At 41.7% G+C, this 21,749-nt stretch overlaps 1 protein-coding gene across 6 annotated transcripts in view; it reads right to left on the bottom strand.

Moving 5' to 3' along the window:
- The window catches only part of cdh13 (cadherin 13, H-cadherin (heart)), a 460,326-nt gene that overhangs the window by 223,537 nt on the left and 215,040 nt on the right, over window positions 1-21,749 (bottom strand). For all 6 annotated transcript variants that reach the window (XM_039809525.1, XM_039809523.1, XM_039809521.1 and 3 more), the window contains one exon: window positions 2,023-2,167. In XM_039809525.1, coding sequence (XP_039665459.1) covers window positions 2,023-2,167 — 145 coding nt within the window. The remainder of the gene's footprint in view (window positions 1-2,022; window positions 2,168-21,749) is intronic.

Raw genomic sequence — 21,749 nt, 5'->3', positions numbered from 1 at the left:
TGTACACATCCAGGAACCGGCTAGCTATAAGAACAAGGTAGCGATGGGAGTTTTTCACGCTATCGTCATGGCTGAGCCGGCAAAAAAAGAAGCAGAAAGTTCGGAAAGGATAGTCGGAGGAACAGAGAAAGAGGAAACGGTAGACTGACAGAGAGAGGAGTCAGACACAAGTAAAAATCGGACCTGCGTTTTCAGAATGGCGAGACAAACACAAGCCTGCAAATCCGATGCTGATCTGTTGCACTTGTTATTATATTTGATAATATAATCTTTGACAGAGTTTCTTGTCAGCTTGATGTTGGCTAACCCAAGTTGCTTCTGCTCCGACAGCGTTCTAAGGCCATCGTAGGAAAAAAAGAATAATGTTACGGACCCGGGCGAGAAGGGTAATATTTCGAGAATAACCTGAGTGGACATGGCTCCGTGCGTTCGCCGGCTTCTTTGAAACAAATGCAAATGACCAGAGGGAGAAGAAGGGAGGGGGGCAGAGTCTCCAACGAGTTTTTACGACAGCGTTGCCAAATATCTATTCCGAAGCTGTAGGTGGAGCTCTACAGAGAAACCTGAGAGCGAAAAGTGAGAAAACAGCGAAGAAATTGCCAAAATTGCATAGCGCTCCTTTAAGGTAAGACGTGCGATCACACTGCCAATTGTTGAACTTATCTCTACTGGATTCAGTTTCAAGAATCCTGTCTGCCTCATTGTGATATCTTCAGGTTCAAGTTTATCTGAACACACACAGGAAGATACATGCCTGTAGAACAGGCTCAAACAAGCTCCTCAAATGGTAAACAACATCAGATTCTTGTAATTTATTCCACCAAGTGTTAGTGGCACACTATTTCAAGGCGTTGGCGCGGCAGAGAGGGGAAATGTAAAGAGGGTGTAATAGGTGTGATATGGGGGTATTTATAGCTACTGCACTTTGACAATAGCATCTTGGAATTATTCGGAGGTCGTAAGATGTTGTGTGAGAAATGAGACAATCTCAGTAAAACAAATGTTGCTTTCAGCCCCCTCATGGCAGCGCTCCTACAAAGGATGTATTGCTGTCTATCACACTGCTACAGTGTATTTTCTGATACCACTGGGGAAATGCCAGTGTTCAAATTTCACAAAGTTGCTTTGACTCACCAGACCTAACATTGCTATAGAGTTAGCTATAGAGCTAATTAGAGTGCTGATCGGGCCGCATTTTTCTGTCCGAGCCCGGCCCGCGCCCGACAGAGCAGTAACCGAACCCGACCCCGACAGGCATTAAGATATTTATGTCCGAGCCCGACCCGAGCCCGACACTTGTTTTTTTTTCCTTATACTTATGACACGTATGTTTGTTTGTGCGGAAAGCCCGCTTTTATTAAGCAACTGTAGGAAGGCATTCGGAAATGTCAACAGATGAGCGCATCAGCGCACACGGGGCAACAAGCGCACGTTAACTACATGAACACATTTCCGCACACAGGTAGATGGATGTTAGGGTAATATTTTGAATTTAATTATTTTAATCACAAAAACGAACATTTGCATCAAGTGAAACGGGCCCATTGGCTGCCTACATAATAAGCTGTTTTAAATTTAAAATGTTCAACGCCTTATCGCGCTGATGTGACCGAGCCCGACCCAAACCCGAAAATCATATCTGTTCAAACCCGGCCCGGCCCGTCGGGTACCGTCGGGTATCCATCCTCTAATACCTATTGAAGATAAATTCCGAAACAAATGTTCGGGAAAATTGTGACATGTTTCTTAAGTTTACATTAATTTTACACATATTACATTTTCGATCACCTGTGATGTTTTACTGTAAATAAAGCTTAGTTTGTCTTACAAGTTATTATATATATCTCAAGGCATGTGCATTTGACTCCATCGCCATGACAACCCACACAACCCACATTTAAGATCCTAAGATCAGAGACATCTCAAGTGTAACAATCACAGTGTGTGTGATATTGCTGTCCAACTAAATCCAATAAAAGCCCAGTTCTCTCCAGAGTCCTTCAATATAACAGCGTCACCTACCTGTAGGGGATCCCTCGAGCACCTCTCCTGTGTAGCGCGTCTCTTTGAAGATGGGCCGGTTATCATTTTGGTCGATGACAGTGATCACTAGTAGGGCCGGTCCCTCGACAAGGTTCCCAGCGAAGTCTGTGGTTGACACTTCCAGCTGTGTGGATGAAAAGATGAAGAAGTTTATTTTTCTGCAATGAAGTCTGTGTTGCGCGTGTAACTCTTATCTTTCAAAAACTGTAGTTGACTGGTTTATAAGATGTGCTGTTATAGGCCTGCTACAAAAACATCCCACCAGCCTTCTAATGAAAATACAGCCACACTCAGAAAAAATTCAAGGCTGGCCAGACTGTTTGCTCTATGTTATTCCCCTGTGTCCTGCCTCCCTCCACTGTCACTAACAAATAAAGGACATAACATGCCAAAAACATTATCTTTAAAAAACAACAATATGGGTAGTTTTAATACTGGCCATGCAATCACTCCAACTCAAACATCCACGCAACAGAAATGAATGTGTTTGTGTGTACCTGGCGGGAACGCTTCACTACATTTGGTTTGTTCATATTCTGACGATTTCTTACTTCCCCTGAAACTTGAATAAATCGTGTCCTTATAACATATATGCATATGTATGACTCTCCAGATTCCTTTGCAGCATTTAAAGATATACAGATCAAACCTTTCAGCCTTTCAGTATAGTTACTCATGTCCTCCTCTCCTTCTCCTCTTTCACCTTGTCTGCTCCTCCACCGTCCTCCATCAGCCCACATCTCATATTTATGCATTCAGCTTCTCCCTACTCTGCAGTTTTGCTATTCCTCGCCCCCCCAATCATCTTTTATTCCAGTCGGAAAACCCTATCCTGTTTGGTCAGCCTACCTAAATACTAAATACTACAAAAGTCTAGCCTATTATAAAAAAAAACTAAGATAACAATGCAGCTGAAGTGTACAGGGATACAAATATGCTCTGCATCTACTGACTCTAACCAACTGCACTGTTGTTCAGTTGTTATGTATAAAAATAGTAACTCTGGTCTCAGGTTCAATATAACTTCAACACACACACCTCTCTTTTGCACTCCTATTTATTGTACAGTGTACAAGCGCCACATGCTTGTGGCTAGCAGCTGGTCAGACGTCAAAACAGGTCGTTCACAATGCTCAAAAACTGCTAAAAAGGTTGATTTCATGCACAAGAATAGCGCTTCCCTGACTAACACAGGGAGCATTGGAGACTCATTTGCTCGTAAATACGAGCAAAAATCCCAATTGACGGAACACATGTAGCCTTATTAAAAGTAGCCTACAACTGTCAAATTAATTGGGACGGCTTAGTGTGATTACCATAAAAAATGACGTTTGAGATGACTGGTTGGCTTTATCTTGTTTATTAAGAAAGGTTTTCTCAGCGGCGGTTTCTTTTGTTTACTTTAATTACACAAATGAATGTCTTCGAAAGAATGTGGTATTAATTTTGAAGAGCTATATCTAGCACATTTGGGTACAATGAATTAATGGAGGTTACAGACTGGAATGAACATACCCACAGTGTGCTTACAAAAGTGCACTTCAGAATGAAAAAATGGATGCATAACAGCCTGCCTGTGGCCGTTTTTATTTTTTTTTTAAGATAATTTTTTTGGGGCTTTTCCCTTTATTTGATAGTGAAAGTCGATATACAGGAAAGGGGGCGAGAAAGTGAGGGGATGACGCGCAGAAAAGGGCCACAGGTTGGATTCGAACCCGGGAGCCGCTGCCAAGGACTCAGCCTACATGGGGCGCACGCTCTTACTGGGTGAGCTAGAAGTCGCCCCAAGATTGGGATCGCTTTTGATATGAACGAAGCATGTATGCTACTATTAATCCCATCTGCGGATGGGGCTGTGCACTCTATGAAGTCAGCGATCTGTATCCTATGAAGGTAGCATACGTAATGGCATTACCTCCATTCCAATCTTAATCTGTGGCTAAAGAGATCACTTCACTTCCTTTATTAGCACTGGAGCAGGGCTGGAGAGATTCATCAGAGAAAGAGAAAGTGAGCCAGAAAGGTTTCCTCCTTTATCTGTAGCATAACATTACCCAGCCTTCCCTCTTCCTATCAGTAATGCATGACATCACGCAACCTCTCTGCCTCTATCTAGCTCCTCTGTCTTCCTCTTCCTTTGTCCTCCTATCGGTCCGTCACCATGGAACCCTTGAGCATATAGCGTAATGGCAGTAATGGCACACATGCAGCTGAACTAAGTGTTTTGGGTGTTAGGGGCCTAATGGTTTCATACATCATCTTATCCTCCGCTCCCTCTCTCTGCCTTGAGAATATAGCATGGGAGGCTCTTCGTGAGAGGGACCATTTGCCCCTCTGTCTCCATCCTGCAGAATTGCTGACTCTCAACTAATGGTGTTCTCAACCCAACATGTACTTTCATCCTATCCACTGATCCGCTCGCACACAGAGGCTCACACACACACTAAGAGGCATACTAGATTATAAGGCTGAAACAAGCGTGCAGGGATCTGCAAGGCAAAAGAACTAACAGTCCTGTGCCAACAAGCATGCTGTAGACGCAAACACACCCGCATTAGCACATGCATGCAGTCTAGCTTTTCTTCTCAGCATGTCTGAGCTGTAATGAGAACATTAGCTGCGAGGTGCCTAGCATCACTTCATTTGAATGGGCGATCACACCAACAACACGGTGATAACCGTGATAACCGTTTGGCAGACAGAGGGAAGGCATAATCACACACACGTCATCTCACAGCAAAGGAAAACGCTGTGATCTTTCAAACAAAGCCATGAACAGCTTTTGATTTGCATGACTTTCCTTGAGCATCCTTGTACATGACATGCAAATATCTTAGCTGCGCACCGATTCCATACTGCATTCATAGCACATGTTCTAACCGGGGGGTTGGGTATGCAGTGCATTCGCGAAGAAAGAATACAATGTGAAATCATTTATAATGCTCAAAGATATTAGTATGCAGAGTACAGGAAACTAGGTAGTGTAGTGTTGATGGAAGATATGTGATGCACAGGGGAAAGTTTAAAGTGACTTACAGCTACTAAATTGCACATGGTTGTTAGACAGCTTCAGGAAGTTCTCAGAAATAATGCGAAATTGAACAGAAAAGAAAATGCTCTTTGTTAAGTTTATAAGAGTTGCATTTCAATTTCAATGAGTGATATCCTCAATATTCTTCAACCCAGAATCATGGGAGTCTCCCGGATAATGTACCAACCTGTTTCAGTTATTTCAACTTTGTTTTGAAATCATGTTTTGCCATCAGTTTGGTATGGTGGATGGTTCTAAATACCACACTACCCACAATCCTCGGCACCCATTGCTATGGAGAAAAAGCCAGTCCGAGGTGCGAATCAGAGCTGTAGCGAATGCGAAACGCTTCATGATTGCTGTTGGGAACAAAACTCGGCATCATTGTTGCCAAAATCACACAAAACTGACGGAGAATCCGAAAGAGAATTGACCGAAGCTGCAGATCGTAACATTGGTTTTCGAAAAGAGTGCCATTTTTATCTACTGCCCATCATTATTGCGAGATGTAACAACATTGTCTGCTCTGTGGTCGGTGATTTTTGCCTAAATGCACCTTCTTGGAGTCATAATTACCTTCTCTACCCAGGTTTTGTTTTTGACTTTTCACCAAAGAACCAGATATTTGCTGACACGGTTGCCCACTGATTCAACCAGGAGGTTTGAAGCCATGGGGGTGTTTCGATTGTGAGTCACATGACATTGTCTTGGTAGGAAATAAATGTGACATTTACAGATGGAACCATGAAAATAACTCCTCCTACTTAACAACACTGCTTGCACTAGTTTCATAGTTTGATTTACATCGGTGAATATCATAAATCAGCTGTTATATCAAAATAATAAGGTACCAACAAAAATAGTATACTTTAAAGTTACATAGCATGCTGTATGTGATGCCAAATTGGGACAGATTTCTTTTTTTCCCCTCTATCTCTGCTTCCTCCCTGCATTACTTTTTACCGACTAACCATATATTTAACAAATATATACTTTTAAGATTTGACTTGCAGTAACTCAGTGTTTTGATGTAACTCAGCCAAAAGCACAGAGAAGCAATTTTGCCTGAAGTTTATGTACATGGTAAAAAAAAATGGCATCATCATTTTTATACATTGTCTCAAAGCCATAATCTTTTACAAAGAACATTTTTCTTACCCTGCAGGCTTCATGTGAAAGACTGAGTCTGATTAAACAGTTGTCCTCGCAACAATGGGAATATTCATCAAATAGAATTTGCAGCGTACCTTTTCTCACTCGACACTCATCTTTGCACTGTGATTACTGTAGGTGCCAGCTCTCCTCTAATGGCTCTTTTTTCTAGCCTGACAAGCCAGACTCACATCCAGATGTTGGGTCTGGGAACACACCATTGGCAGGGCTCAATCCGAGGGGCGGGATAAATGGTTGTCTTTCAACTCCGAACACATCTTCCTTTTTTAAAAGGTCCCATGGCATGAACATTTCACTTTATGAGGTTTTTTTAACATTAATATGCGTTCCCCCAGCCTGCCTATGGTCTAAGGTCTATATAAAAACATCCAAAGAGCACCATGTCATGGGACCTTTAAGAATGACTTCAGTTCTTTGTTCTTTTCTCAAAGAAAAGCTTAACTCCAAGTCTTCCAGAGTCGCGGCCAAAGCCGTTTTGAAAGACAGCTGTTCGCCAGCAGCAGCAGCCATCGTCTTTGTTTTCAAGTAGCAGGGAATTCACGCAGAACCGACGCAACTCTGCTGTCATTATGTTAAGCCCGCCCACCGACTCTATACACTATGGCCCTCATTTATCAACCTAACGTAGAAACCAGCGCAGATATGAGCGCAGAAATCGTCTTACGACAGGCTTCACGTGTGATTCATGAAACGTTCGTATCACACCAATCAGAGCGTAAGAATGGTCGTACATTGATAAATGCAGCGGCTGGAAACGATCGTAATTTAAATACCACGCCTCAATATATTCTCGGTTTTGAGGCCTCGCCCCCACAATTTACGACATAGCGAGACGTAATCCGGCTGAGAATCGGCATTTTTCAGAGGTGGAGACTGAAACCCTGATATCTCAGGTTCATTTGCACTAACGTGTGTACTATTTGGCAGCCTGAAAACTGGTATGAAAGGCTGTAGAAAGAATGCGTAATGGAAAGAGATCACTGATGCGGTCAACAGTGTTGTGTTGCCGTAGTAAATCGGACTCCAGCTGAAGTTTATTTAATTTATACATGCTTGACATATGTATTCTAGTCCTAATTATAGGCTTCTATTGCAATCTCTTAGGCCTATGTAGGTATACTTGTATTTAAATAAACACACGGTAGCGGTCCGGAGTTTATGCAGTCTTTTATTTTACTCGTGTTTTTTTTTTTCATGAGTCAGAACGAGGCAACAGCTGAGGGAGAGCGTGTGTCCTCCGCCCCCCGTGCTGGACCACCACCTCGACCCTGTCTCCTGACAGCACAGGAGCTGGAAAAACAAGCCGAAATAACTCAGTCAATGGCAGAAATAAATCATTCACTTGAAAGAGAAACAAAAACCTGAAGAATAAATAAAAATGTTGTGCATCGTCATGTTTCCTGTATTGAATATCATTGCCAAACATAACTAGGCTACCTTTTAAAAGCGAGGAATAATATCCTGTCTCATTTGTATAGCCCCCAGTTGGGGTGGGCCGGACACTGCTCTCTGGGCATCGGGTCATGGCTCCATCACTACATTTATGGCAGCGTGTCTTCCTGCGCGATGTTGTGCAGAACCCCACAGGCTTAAACAATGTTGCAGACCGGCGCATAGAGGTCTTCTAAAAGAGCCAGATCTGCCATTGCTGATAAGTGATCAACTGATGACTTCTTCTTCTCCTGTTAAACTGATTATATACTGCACCGCAAGTCCACACTGACTCGAAAACTTGCGTACACGAGTTCAGACCAGACGTGAGATTTTTTCGCAGCATACGCTCACGTTCAAATTGATAAATGCCGAGCTTTGCGTAGGAACCGGTGTACGCCCGTCCTACGCCTGTTTTAGGTCGTACGCACATTTCATAAATGAGGGCCTGTGTCACTGGCCTAACTAGAGTTTGGTTTTTACAGCTTGGCTAGCCAACGAAGAGTTGCTAGACGACCCTGGCTGCAAATTACTTTTGCTGTCGCTAGGGTGCTTCTAGATTTCTAGGCTACCTTTTTGCACTTGTGTATAAAGAATTCTAACTGGTCCTCATTGGTTGGATGCTTGTGCAAAGCCTCACCTACAGTATGCACCCTTCCTCTCTTCTTAGAGATCTGTGCATGACAAGGTTATAATAGTTAACGAAAATGAACGAAATAACGAAAACTAGGTGGGAAAAAACATTGTCAACTGAAATAAAATAAAAAAATTTATAAAAAAGACGATAACTAACTGAAACGGTACTGTCTGTTTGTAAAACTAACTAAAATGAAACAAAATTATAGATTAACTGTCCTTAGTTTTCGTCTTTGTCAATGTCTTTCACAGAGCAAATATATCTTTCAGAGTTTAGTTGACATTTATGACCTTAGACTTATATACAGTTTCCGACTGGGAACCCAGAAATTCCGACATTCCATGGCAAATTGAACACACCATAGTCCGTGCCCCTGTCCTGGCATCATGGTGGTACCGATAGCCTAAAAAAAAGTGTCCTATTTGATTATGACTGTGTCAGATAAAAGCAAGTTCCTTGCAATGGAAGGTGGTAAAATATGTGGACAATTTATTACATTGAAAAATCCCACGAATTTGAAAGTACATTTGAGAAGCGCGCGCAAGGAGGCAAACCTAGCCTACCTTGACAAGGTAAAGGAGAGCGCCAAGCCCCCATCCCCTGAATCAGAAGCTAACCCCAGTAACGTTACAGGGCCAGGCAGCATGACGGAGACAACCATAGGACAGAGAACACTACAGAAGGGCTTTCACCAGTGACATAGCTGATAGCTGCTGGTTAGTACATACGCAGGAACACCACAAGTGGGAGGAAGTGTGGGTTAATATGTGTACTGATACTGGAATGTTTCCACAACTGTGTGAGTCGATTGACTTCAAAAAGTTTGCCACTTTACTCGAACCAAAATTCAAAACAACTGTTCATGTATGCCCATTTAGTTTTTTTCCTGGCACACGTCACTTATACTTTTGCGCTTGCGGCGGAGTCTTGTGTGACTGTTTACATATTTATGACAATATGTACATTTTATGTACCGGTGTTATTGTTAATTACATTGTAAAAACATATTTTGAAAATTGTATGAGGTTTTTGTTGAGTTATTATTACACAATACTTTTTCTGACCTTTTTGAATTTTGGCCCTACCAAATTACATAAAAAGACTAAAACTAATAAAAACTGAATTAAAACAAAGCATTTAAAAAAAAAAACAATTAAACTAGCAAACCTGCTTTTAAAACTAATTAAAACTGAATTTGAAAACAAAAAGTCAAAATGAATTAAAATAAAAACTAATGAAAAATGCTAAACTATAATAACATTGGTGCATGACAGACATAAAGGTGTAAGAGAGTGTTTTTGTCACTATATATGTGGGCAGGACTTTTGAGATCAAATTACCTTTCAGCATATAAGTTATACTGCACACAGATGCGGGCTTACCTATGTTTCACCCGTTTCAATTGAAACAGGCCCCGCCCTCCAAGGGGGGCCCCAACAGACAAGCAAAATCCCATTCATATTGATTTTCAGCCATAATGTCTAAACCATCCAAGGTAGATTGACCACGGGCTAGGAGGTTGTGAAACGAAGGTGTCTGCGCCTATAAAAGCCACAAGGTATGAAATCAACCTTGTTATTTGCGATCTTCAGGAGAAATACTACACTACCCACAATTCTAAGCAAAACACTGACGTCTCTGATTGGTTGAACTCGCGGTTACCATGGTGACGTTTACCGCCCCCGCGAACGGCTTAAGCGAAGTATACCGGCAGTTTCTGTGTTTATACCTTTGCCTTTTTTGCCGTTAGGTTAAAATGTTATTTTGAGGAAAATAATTTTAAGAGGAAATGAAACGTACAATACATATGCCAGTGGTGCTGAAAAAACGAAAGATATCGGACAACAAAAGAAAAGCTTTATTCAGTCTACCAAAAGTGACCTCTTTCTTTGGTCCAGCATCTGTAACACTACCGGCGACAGCAGCGGCCGAACCCCCGTCACAGGATGCTAGCCAAAATACTGATTTTCCGTCTTCAACTCAAACTGCTGGCAATAATGATGACCAAACATTGTTAGTAGAGCAAGAACATGACGATGAAGTTCCTACCCCTGAGACAGGTGAGATGGGAGAAAGCCCCGTTTACAGAGACCGACCCGGGGTGCTGGTCTGAGCATATTGCCGATGACCAACAAATTGATATTTTTAGGAGCGGTCCCATTCAAATAGAGGAGTTTAACTTCCCACAAAGCCAATCACACCGCCGTTTTACCAAGGAGAGATATTTCATGAAGATGAAAAATGGAGAGAAGATACGCAAGGTCATGGTTAGTGTACTCAAAAAAATCCGATTCAGTCTTCTGTTTCTGCTGTATTTGGCAAGCGGACGAGTAGTCTCACTCACAGTATACTGTGCTATTAATTAAGCAGAGAAGTTGGCGTCCGTGAAAGGGCGAGGCTTATTCCAACGTAAAACGCTGTATAATTGTATATAGTTTTAATCAAATAAGGTTGGATTATTTCTATGTTGAGCTGCCTGTTCGTGAAGCTGAAAGTGCACGTAATAAAATAATATACCATTGATACGAACCAACAGAGATCCTTGCTTTTTCTGCTTTAGGTTTATGTTTTATGTGGGTAGGGCCCCATATTAGTTATTGAAATGGGCCCCCAGATGCTTAAAGCCGCCGCTGACTGCACATATATGCCACTGTCAACAGTTGACCTCTGGGGAACTGACAACGTTTAAGAATATAACTATAAAACTTTATAAAATGATATATGTCTTACTACACTATGCCTTCAATTGAATTCATTCAAACGTATTGATGCTTTCGCCATCAATGTGCAAAGAAAATGACCCTTAGTTTGGGAAGTTTAAGTCAGAGCTGAGGCATTGCATTGCACACCTCACACGGCTCATCACTTGCCTGTTAGCAAAATGAGCAGGCTATTTTGTCTCTATCACAGAACAGAGCGAAATATTTTCCTCAGGTTGAAAATTAGCATCTATGTGTGCAAGAGGGGGCAGTGATTTCATTTGGAGGGGAAATTACTTATTTAAGGCAGGGAGAATTGGAGAAGATGGGCCCTGATCGTGCCAGATCAGCGGCAGTCAGTCACAGCCGAGATGATAAACTCTGTGACCATTAGCTCGGAGTTTATTGGCTGACCTGGCCCTAGCTTCAGAGTGTAGATCTGTGACTACAAGCCATCCTGTCTGTTTACATTAGAGGTCTCAGTGGACACTTTCCTTTTTGCCCTGAGACTGTGTCAGAGAAGCCTGAGCAGGGCAATTTTCTCAGAGAGCTGTGATCATTATCACACTGAGACCTTGACACTTCTCCATGGTGGGGAGGTCGCAATTTCTTTCTAAATAAAAGGCTAAGCTTCTAAACCATGGTTCATTTATTCCAAATGGATTCTACATTGTAAATATCTTCTATTGGTGTTGCTACAAAAGGGTTTGTATGGCTTCATACCATTTACTTGAATAGTGCTAGACCTCATACATATTATCCTTTTTTTTTTTAAACTGACACAACCTTGGTGTAAGAGGAGTGTGGCTCGATCCTTTTCAGCATGGAAAGAATTCAGAGCCATTATTATTCAACACATGGCCGAGAGGGACCAGTGATACATAAAAGCACTCTTTTAAATATGCCGCACACATGCGTGCTGACACACGCAAACATAGACAAGGATGTGCAACTGTAACTGAACTGTTCAAAAGGGGGAATCATTCTGAGAATCCTTCGGCTTGTTTCAACCTAAATGTATGTAGAACCAAACATTATGTTCCTCACTTTCCCTCTCCTCTCGTCTGGCTCCAAGGATACTTCCTAGCTTTGATTCTTAAAAAGGCCTTTGTGCCCAGATGGGAAGCTAGGTTGATGACAGGGAGGCCATATATAGGGAGTGGTGTGAGCTGAAGCCCCAGTCAATTGGACACTTGGCTTATTGTGGCAGAAGTAGAGGAAAAGGTATCTGAGCCGGGGAGACTTTATCACAGCCTTAAACACAGACAAGAATAGGAAGAGTGAAAAGGGAAATGGTGAAAAGGGCTCGAGTCATGCATATGGAAGCGTCTCCATTGCCTTGCGCTGCCATCGCCTCATTTCACATTCACTCGGCATTCGGCTCCTCCTGAGCCATTGAAGTAGTCCTCCCTTTGCTGAGGTGGTGAATTCAAAGGGACTCTGCCTGCCTGGCGCTTTCTTAATATCCCTGTGCAACTGCTCTGCAGTAGCGCCAAGGTGAATAGTTCTCAGAACCTCCCAAAAACTCCTGTGGCTCAGCCTTTATCAGCAGGCTGCGTTCCACCCAGTAGAACCCCGGTCCTGCCGTAACACAGTTCAGATAGTCCCCAGGAGGGAGCGCTTTCCCTCCCTCAAACCATCCTCAATGCTCTCCCTTGGACATAATCTGATCACTGTGAAACTAACTCAACTGCTTTCATGTGCAGCTCCAGCAGAGGGAGTTTGATTGGCCAGCTCAGGAATATCTAGAAAACAGAAGAATCCCAGGGTGGGTCAGAGGCATCAACAACAGATCTTCACAGTAAATCTTGACATGGCGGGCAGAATGGGAAGCTGACAGTGCCACCGACCGCCAGGTCTCAAAACAGTCATGGTGAAATACAACATATGCTATCGGAAATGGCATAATCTTTCAAGGGAGTTTCTTAGTAGAATATATTTTCATTTTGTGAAAGCCACAAACACAAACATCACAGAGATTCAGCTCATTTGCTTAATCTCAATTTCTCATTTGATCAGTATGATGCACCCACTACCTACACTTTCACACACCTTCTATAGTAAAGCGAGGTGTAACAACAACAGGGATGTTTATTTTCTCTAAAATCCCAAAAGAATTTCAACTATTCCTCTCAAAGCACAGACCTCAAGGCATGAGCTTCCATTAGAGACACCCGCTGGGATACCAGGATGTTAATCCACCGATCCTGTACACATCCGCTGCATCTACCTTCAAAACCTTGACTCATGCTATACCAATGAAACTAACCCATAACACTAACAAGGCTCGACACAACATGAAACTTTGCTCGAAGTATCACTAGAGGCTCTACACAACTCAAGCATTGATTGTTTATGTACACAGAAGTTTACTAAAAAGAAAGATTTTAACAACTCACTTTAGCAGTTGTTGTTCACCCTATCCGCCATCTTGCCAGTCAAAAAGAGTCGATCTCCGAATGCAACGTAACAGGGAGGAAAGTAAAGATGGAAAGCTCCTAAAGCTGAGTTCCATATAAATGCACGGATAATTCGTCGTTTTGTCGTTAGTGAAAAACAATATTGACCTTGAAAAAGGAGCCTCATATGAGAATGACATTTCCTCCTATGGAGTCCGTTCATCCGCATTCGGAGATCGACACTTTTTGACTGATAAGATGGCGGATAGCGTAAACAACAACTGCTAAAGTGAGTTATTCAAGGCTATTTTGCAGCGGCACTGTGGCTCCGCCCATGACGATTGTGATTGGTTTAAAGAAATGCCAATAAACCAGAGCACGTTTTTCTCCCATCCCGGAAAGCTGTTTGGACTAGCCAGACCGTCCTCCGCAGCGATGTAGAGGAAGGTCTGGCAATGCGAGACCATGGACTGTATATTAATGGATAAAGGTGTCACAATTTCGATTTTAAATCGAAATCGATCAAAATTAAGTCACAATCTTGAATATCGAATTAAAAAAATGGAATCGTCGATACTACTACGCCCCCGTGTCACGTCCGGTCGGCTTGTCAAGCGGAAAAAAACACACGTGTTGAAGTGCTGCGAGTCAGTCAAGCTCCTGTAACTTGGCTAGAGCCAGTCAAAAGATAGCAACTGCAGATGCTGGACACCCATCGACAGAACTTGAGCCCCCTCCTCTTTCACTGAAGTGTGTTGAACGTTCGCGTTATCAACAAAAAAGCCACAGTTTGAAAGCTCTGCTATGTGCGTGTACCATATTCTGTGTGTTTACCATTGCACATTAGCCTAGCAGCTAGTGGAGATTTCTTCTGCTTATAGCTTTATCCCAACAAAACTGCACGGTTGAATTTCGGCCTGCATGCACATTTTGTAGCCTAAATAGAAGCTTATATTAGAAAGAGCAACAAGTTAGCGGACTGCCCGAGTCGTCCTCTTTGCTATCTGTCTGCTCAGCTGCTGTGCTTGCTCAATGGTGTTTTAAGCCCCCAATTAAGCCTTCAAGGCAAAGCTGCGACCATCGTCTACAACCATAACCGTTGCCTAATCCTAGTGCCTAGTGACGACGTCGGAGGCTTCAAAACACCAAACTCTGTGTGCTGAGCGTCTGCCCTCAGGATTGTCGGTAAACTTTTTTTTTTTCTTTTTACTTTATTGACAAATTGTCAAGTTTCCAATTGACTGAAGATATGTTATTGTTACAATATGTTGTTAATACATGTTTTAAATTTGACAATGTAATGTGGTACATTGCGAACAAAGGTCAGATAAAAGATTAAAAATGGCATAGCAACCTGTGCTTTAAAAAAAAAAAAAAGGAAAAATCGAGAATCGAATCGTGACCTTAGAATCGAAAATGTAATATCGAATCGAGGATTTGGAGAATCGTGACACCCCTATTAATGGACAGCGCATGTGTGACGTCACCCATTGGTTTGTGGAGATGTTTGGTTTGTTGAGTTTGCCGTTACGGACGCAGCCATCCTGGTTGCGGATGTGACGATTTTAGACGAGAGGCAGGAGTGAGGGAGGAGCTGCTTACACTCTACGTTACGTTACACACTTTCACTGGCGATCACATCATAGCCACCCCCTAAAACACCCCCTGCTTTATCGCCGATTTTAAAATCAACGAGACCATAATTCAAAAAATGAACATCATTCTGTGTTGCAGAAGACTTAAAACTAACGATTCAGACCATGAACTCATCATGAAAATGTTTACTGAAGTAATAAATCAAGTGAGAAGTGGGTCACCTTGTCAGACTTCTACAGAAACCGACCTCCTTTTGCAACCACACGTGTCGCCCCCTGCTGGAATTCAGATAGAATGCAGCTTTAAGGCACTTCCGCATTTGCAGCACTTTGCCAAACCGGATGCTTTGTCCATTAATAGTATGTGCGAGACTAGGCAACGGTTAAATCTACGTCAGGGCTTTAATAGTACATGTGTTTGTCCCGATATGTTTGGTTCAGGATGTTCAGCTCAGTAAGTAATTAGTTTTGATTTGGTGCACACCCCATGACCTAAATATTATCACATTAGTCTATTGCAGTCTAATATGATCGCAATAACATCGCAAGTACTCTGGCTGGTTGCTAATACATGAATAGGGCACTAAAAACTTTCCATTAATGGAGACTTTTATTGAAAATGAAATCTCAGCATAGCTCTTCATGTAATCCATGTTTCAGCAACCAGCCCTAAATCTTTGTAGTTATAACGATTTTAAAAACCCTTATTACTAGCCATAATTAGCATGAACATTTCAGAAACTGTAAATGATTTTTATTTATTTTTTTAATGCTAATGCGCTCTTTAGCAAACGAAAACTGCTCTTGGAATATTGGATTGTGTTATGTGTGGATTTCTGTCTCTTATCCCAGAGTCAGCGATCGGAAATGTTCCTCATTACATCAAAAGAAAAGAAGCCCTTGGAATGTCAAAGAAGATATAAATAGATTGTCTTTAGAGGGAGAACGATTGAACAAAAGATGGAAGGTGAGAGAGAGTGGGGGGAGTTAAAAGTATAGAGAAGATAGAAAATGATAGAAAAAAAAAACTCTTATTCAGCTAGCCGTCTGGCGAGATAAAAAAAAAAAAATAATCCTGCTTCAGAAAGGTGTTGAAAGACTCACAAAGGCTCTCCCTGGTGTATCATGGTACAAAATAGCCCCCCTCATCTTCTAAGGTATAATTCAATCTCCTTTGCTCTGGCACTGAATGTACAGTTTGGAGGGCCGGTGGAAAACTAGGCTTACCTGTCTGCTACTGTCTCCGTCGCTTCTTTTGTAATGTTTTATATTTGTCCTTGGAGGAGGCCTATATATGGTGCACTCTGGACTGAACTATGCCATCAACAAGACAGCTGTGTGCAATTACTGTACAGGTATTTCATTATCCTCTTTAAATAAAAAAAAGACACATGTCATATCTGTTTGAAAAGACATGTTTGAATAGACTACTTGTCTACTGTAGGTCGCAGTGCACATCACACCATTGTCAATTGTCATTTGTGATTTAGTTTTGTGTTATTACTCAAATTAAGGGACTAGTTATGTTAAAGGTCCAATGTGCAGGAATTTCTCTAGCGGTGAGATCATATATCGCAATCAACTCTCTCGCGCCACGCAGTTTAAAGTAGGTATTACAGCTACGGTGGCCTTCACGCTTCAAAAAGCCGGTCTCTTGCTCTTTTCAATATCCTTTTTCTTTTTCTGGGTGAAGAAGAAGAAGACTCCTGTTCCTGAAATTTGGATTTTGAATACGTGTGGTCCTCCATGTTTCCTTCTTCAACTTGCCGGGGCCAGGAAGCTACGATACCCATTAGCAGCATTAGCAGCACCTGGGAGTTTATCATGTTACAGCGAAAACGTGAAAGGCGGAGCAGTATGTCCTGTATGTCCCTTACCGGCTAACGTATTTCAAGATGGCGCATGAATATGGAGCGTCTACCCCAGTTCATGCAAATGCAAATGTAAAATTTTAAGCCAAAAGGAATACTTGGAATTGATGGTGGTGGTAAATATTCATGAAAAAGGACAAGTTTGTGAACGGGCAACACCGATTTTGATAATGAACAACTAAACACGTTACACACTGGACCTTTAAGTTTCAAAAGTTCATATTTACACTTGAGATGTCTGAGTCTTGATCAGGACATGTTTTGGACCTAATTGTCTGAAATAAACCTGACCAAAATGCAGATCCTTTCTTTACTGTACCCGCCTGTGTTTTGTCCGTACAACAGCATTTCACTCACAAATGGGAGTGAAAATTTGAATGTGCAAATGTAGAAAATGATTTGGGCTTGCCAGCGGAAGTTGCTCTGACCGAGTTAGTTAGTTTTACTACCTGGTGGGCAAAATAAGATCCGTTATTGAATCGAGTCTGAGGGGTCTGATATTAAATCTTCTATCTCGACTCTTTGTTATTTGCAAAGAGCAGTTTACAAAACATCCAGGAAGCAGCTTCTCATTTTTAACTGACCGTGTCTTTCGTCAGTTAAAATTACATATTCATTAACGTCCGTGTCGGTGTCTGTACTTGGCCAAAGATCATTTGTGAGGGAAGGAGCTCTACTCTGTAACACGACACCAACAATTCTAGAGAGAGGTAAGTCTTTTCTACTGCAATGAGCCAACTGATCACCTCAGGTCCATCCTCCCATGGTACATTTTCATTCATGTCAATCATTTTTACTTTTCAACTTTCAACAAGGAATTAAGTTCAATTTTATGTAACTTTAAGGTTGTGCCTTGAGTGTGTAATATGCAGCTGTGTCAGTTAGGTAAATACAAGTACTGGATTAAACTTTCTGTAGATACTGTACTCAATATTAGGGGTGTGTGATATATTGACTCAATATTGTTATCGCCATATCCGTTGCGCAATAATTATATCGAAAGTGTCGCGATAAGTGTGCAATATTTTGTTTATTTTGTGGAGCGCTGCGTCCCGTCCGTTGGCTGCGTGGCTTAGTTGTGTTTGATGTAGAGCTTGAAACGCTGTAATGATCATCGTTTCATTGGCCAGTTACCGTGCAACTTGCACCTGTTGGTGCACGTCAACGCACGGGTCCACTACGTGACAAACCCTATGGAGCGTACCACGTGTGTGCACATTTCGACAAAGGGACCGTGTTGAAATAGACAGAGACAACAAAACGGAACCAATCAGAGAAGTGAAAGAAAAGTTGTGTCCTGTTCTCTTTATTTATATATTTTATACTGTCCAACCAGTAAAACATGTCCTCTTCTGTAGACATGGTCCTTATTTATTTATTCATGTTGGACCAGTCCAATATGACAGTCGGGTGAAATAAACCTTGTGTTGTATTTGTTATGAATCTATTTGATGCGTTTTCCCATAACTTTTGTAATTTTACATAGGTTTAAAAATATTGAAACTAATATCGATATCACAATATCACATTTTGTCAATATCGTGCCACCCTACCCTACTAATATTAAAAGGACTCTGGATGTGGGCCAAAAAAAACTTGATGGGGGACATAATTTATAACAGCCTATATTTTCCTCACTGAAAAGGGTTTGCTCTACAATGTGTCAAAAGTTACAGCATATAGTAACAATAAAGGTCTCTCTGCAGAACGCTGTGGTAAACAGGATTAATAAAAGGTTGTTTATTTGGACAGTTTGACGAAAAGATTGCAATGAAACATTGAATGCAACTTCCTCTGTCTTTTGTGATCCTACAAACTTGAACAAATGGCTTTCAGCTGACAAAGGAGTGGGTAAATAATGAATGGACTTTCATTTTTAGATGGCCTATAATTTTCAGCAATGGCTTTGTCTCTTCTTACTGTATTTACTTGTGGACATCCCTCAGACTAGATTCCTGTAATCTACTGACCCACTGCAGCCCATTTCCTGTCTTTTGTGGTCAATGTCAGCCATTTTACTGGATAAAACCGAGAGTGCTTCTGTCTCCAGTCTCTACAGCTGAAAGAGAAGCTGCCCTGGCGCTAAAGCAGAGAGCATTAGGGGTTTGTGCCGTGTGCCTTAGCAGGCGGCGGACAGGCTGAATTAGCAGTGGTAATGCCTGAGGCTGAGCAGCAGGGCACTCACTGTTTAATCAGGTTATCTGGGAGTAGTGGCACAGCATTAAGTCTGCAGGGGTGTAAGGGGGGTTTCTGGAAGGCTGTGAGTTGAATGATCCTAACCTGAAGGAAGGCTTAAAAACGAGATTTTTCTTCTTTTTTTTCAAACTTCAGGGAAGATCTCTTTGAACTGCACTGTAAAAAGAGTTTCAAAAATAAAGTTGTTTTGCCATTCGATCTATTTGAACTTCGCTCACATTTGAAGATCCATCCATCCATCCATCCATCCATCCATCTTCGTCTGCTTATCCGGTGTTGGGTGGCGGGGGGGAGCAGCTCCAGCAGGGGACCCAAAACTTCCCTTTGTGCTTCTCACCCTATCTCTAAGGGAGACGCCAACCACTCTCCTGAGGAAACCCATTTCGGCCGCTTGTACCCTGGATCTCGTTCTTTCGGTCATGACCCAGCCTTCATGACCACAGGTGAGGGTAGGAACGAAAACTGACCAGTAGATCGAGAGCTTTGCCTTCTGGCTCAGCCCTCTTTTCGTCACAACGGCGCGATAAATTGAATGTAATACCGCCCCCCGCTGTGCCGATTCTCCGACCAATCTCCCGCTCCGTTGTCCCCTCACTCGCGAACAAGACCCCAAGGTACTTGAACTGCTTCACTTGGGGTAAGGACTCATCCCCTACCTGGAGTACATTTGAAAATGTATTTCGAAAAAAACAAACAAGCAGTTGTTTGAGAAACCGAACAACTGATGCAAAGTTGACATAGTGTGTACTGTGTGTGTCGACATGAGAAGAGTGTCGCAAACATAGTTAACTGGACAATTATGCATGTGAAATAACAAATTACAGACCAGCGGCATCATCAGTGGAGCGCAATGGAGTATGACCCTGTAGCATGAAAGTATTGTGGTTCTATTTCTTAAAGGTGAAAGCTATTATGGTGGCTAGAGGTTTGCTCAGGGAGTGGGTGGTGGCGTGTGTGTGTGTGTGCGTGCGCGCGCGCGTGCGTGCGGTTTATCTCTTGCCCACATACAGGGACTAAGTGTACATCAGACCTGTTTTCCTGTGTGCAGGGCAGTGTGTCCTGCTCTCTAAAGCCCAGGAAATTACAGTCCAGCCAAGCAGAAAACAGGAGTGGGATTTGGACAACAGGCTTCACCTGTCTCAGGCCTCTGGCTCATACTGTTACATCTGCTGTAAATGAGCAAGGCATTAGATTGCTATATGAAACAGAGGTGTATAGCCATTGAAGTGTACAGGTGTGTATATGTGAGCTATGATACAGAACATGCAAAATGCAGGTGTTTATTTTTAGGACTAAAAAAAATGGCTTTTATTATTAGTTTTCGTTTCTTCTTCTTTTTATCCCTCATTGCTTTTGTAGCTCATTCGCCTTTTCTCACTTCCCTATGGTCCACTGTCTTTTTTTCTTCCTCTCTGGTCCTCTCAATGCAGCATTTTTCTCTCTATCTTCGTACTGTGTAATTCCAACCCTGTCTCACGGCAGTTTGTGAAATGTCACGTTATTTAATCTATTGATTCGTGTACACAAACACGTTAATCTAGTTTATTTCGTGGTGGTCAGCGCATATTTTAAACTAGGGGATTTCAATGGGAAGCATCTTTCATGATCACAGCATGACTACGGTAGCGAGTAGTATGAAATGCCGAAAATCCGCGCAGGGAGGTTGGTTGGGGTGGTGGATGGGTCAAACAACACAGGACTTTCACCCCAGAGACCGGGGATCGTGTGTGGCGTTTCCTTTCCCCGTTCCTCTTGTCCTAAACACAACCGTCCCATTGTTGTCCCGCGTCCCCCAGAGACCGCGGCTCGACCACCTCGAAATAAACAAGATTAACGTGTCCGTGTACACGAGCCAATAGATTAAAAATAACGTGACCATTTTACGAACTGCCGTGAGACCGTGTTGGTTATTCATTACATGTAGTTGTTTTGTCAGCAATTACCAAAACGGTAATTTAGTTGAACAGTGTGCAAGCATTACAGTAGAGTGGTGTCAATGCCCTCAGATAGAGATAGATAGATATATATAGATATATATATATATATATAGATATATATATATATATATATCAATCAATATAACACACATATACATATATATCCATATACACATACATATACATACACATATACACATATAACACATATACATACACATCTATATATATATATCCCTATATACATACACATATTATTATATATACATATATAATACATATATATATATATATACATATATATATATACACATATATATACACATACATACATACATACATATATACATATATACATACATAAATACATATATATATATATATACATACATAATATATATATAGAGAGATAAGGAAAAGAGAATAATAGAAGAGAATAGAAGAATAAAGAGAGAGAGAGATAGATGCCACAAGTGTTCACATTTTCTTGCTCATCCACTCACATGCTGCCTTTGTATTATATCTTTTCATTAGGTAGTTTATTGTATGTCAATCATGTGTCAATCAACAAAAATCTTGGTAATTCATAAGTAATATATAAATTGAACGCTTTTAAACTGACATGTTTAAAGTGCCCATATTTTCTGAGATTCAGGTGTTATTTTGTGTCCACCCGCATACAAACTTGAAAAAAACAAACATCCATGCTGTTTTGAGTGAGATACGGCTTTCTGAAG

The sequence above is a fragment of the Perca fluviatilis genome, chromosome 8 (assembly GCF_010015445.1).
Source record: "Perca fluviatilis chromosome 8, GENO_Pfluv_1.0, whole genome shotgun sequence".
Classification (NCBI taxonomy): Eukaryota; Metazoa; Chordata; class Actinopteri; order Perciformes; family Percidae; genus Perca; species Perca fluviatilis.
This window is presented reverse-complemented; position numbering and strand designations above follow the sequence as displayed.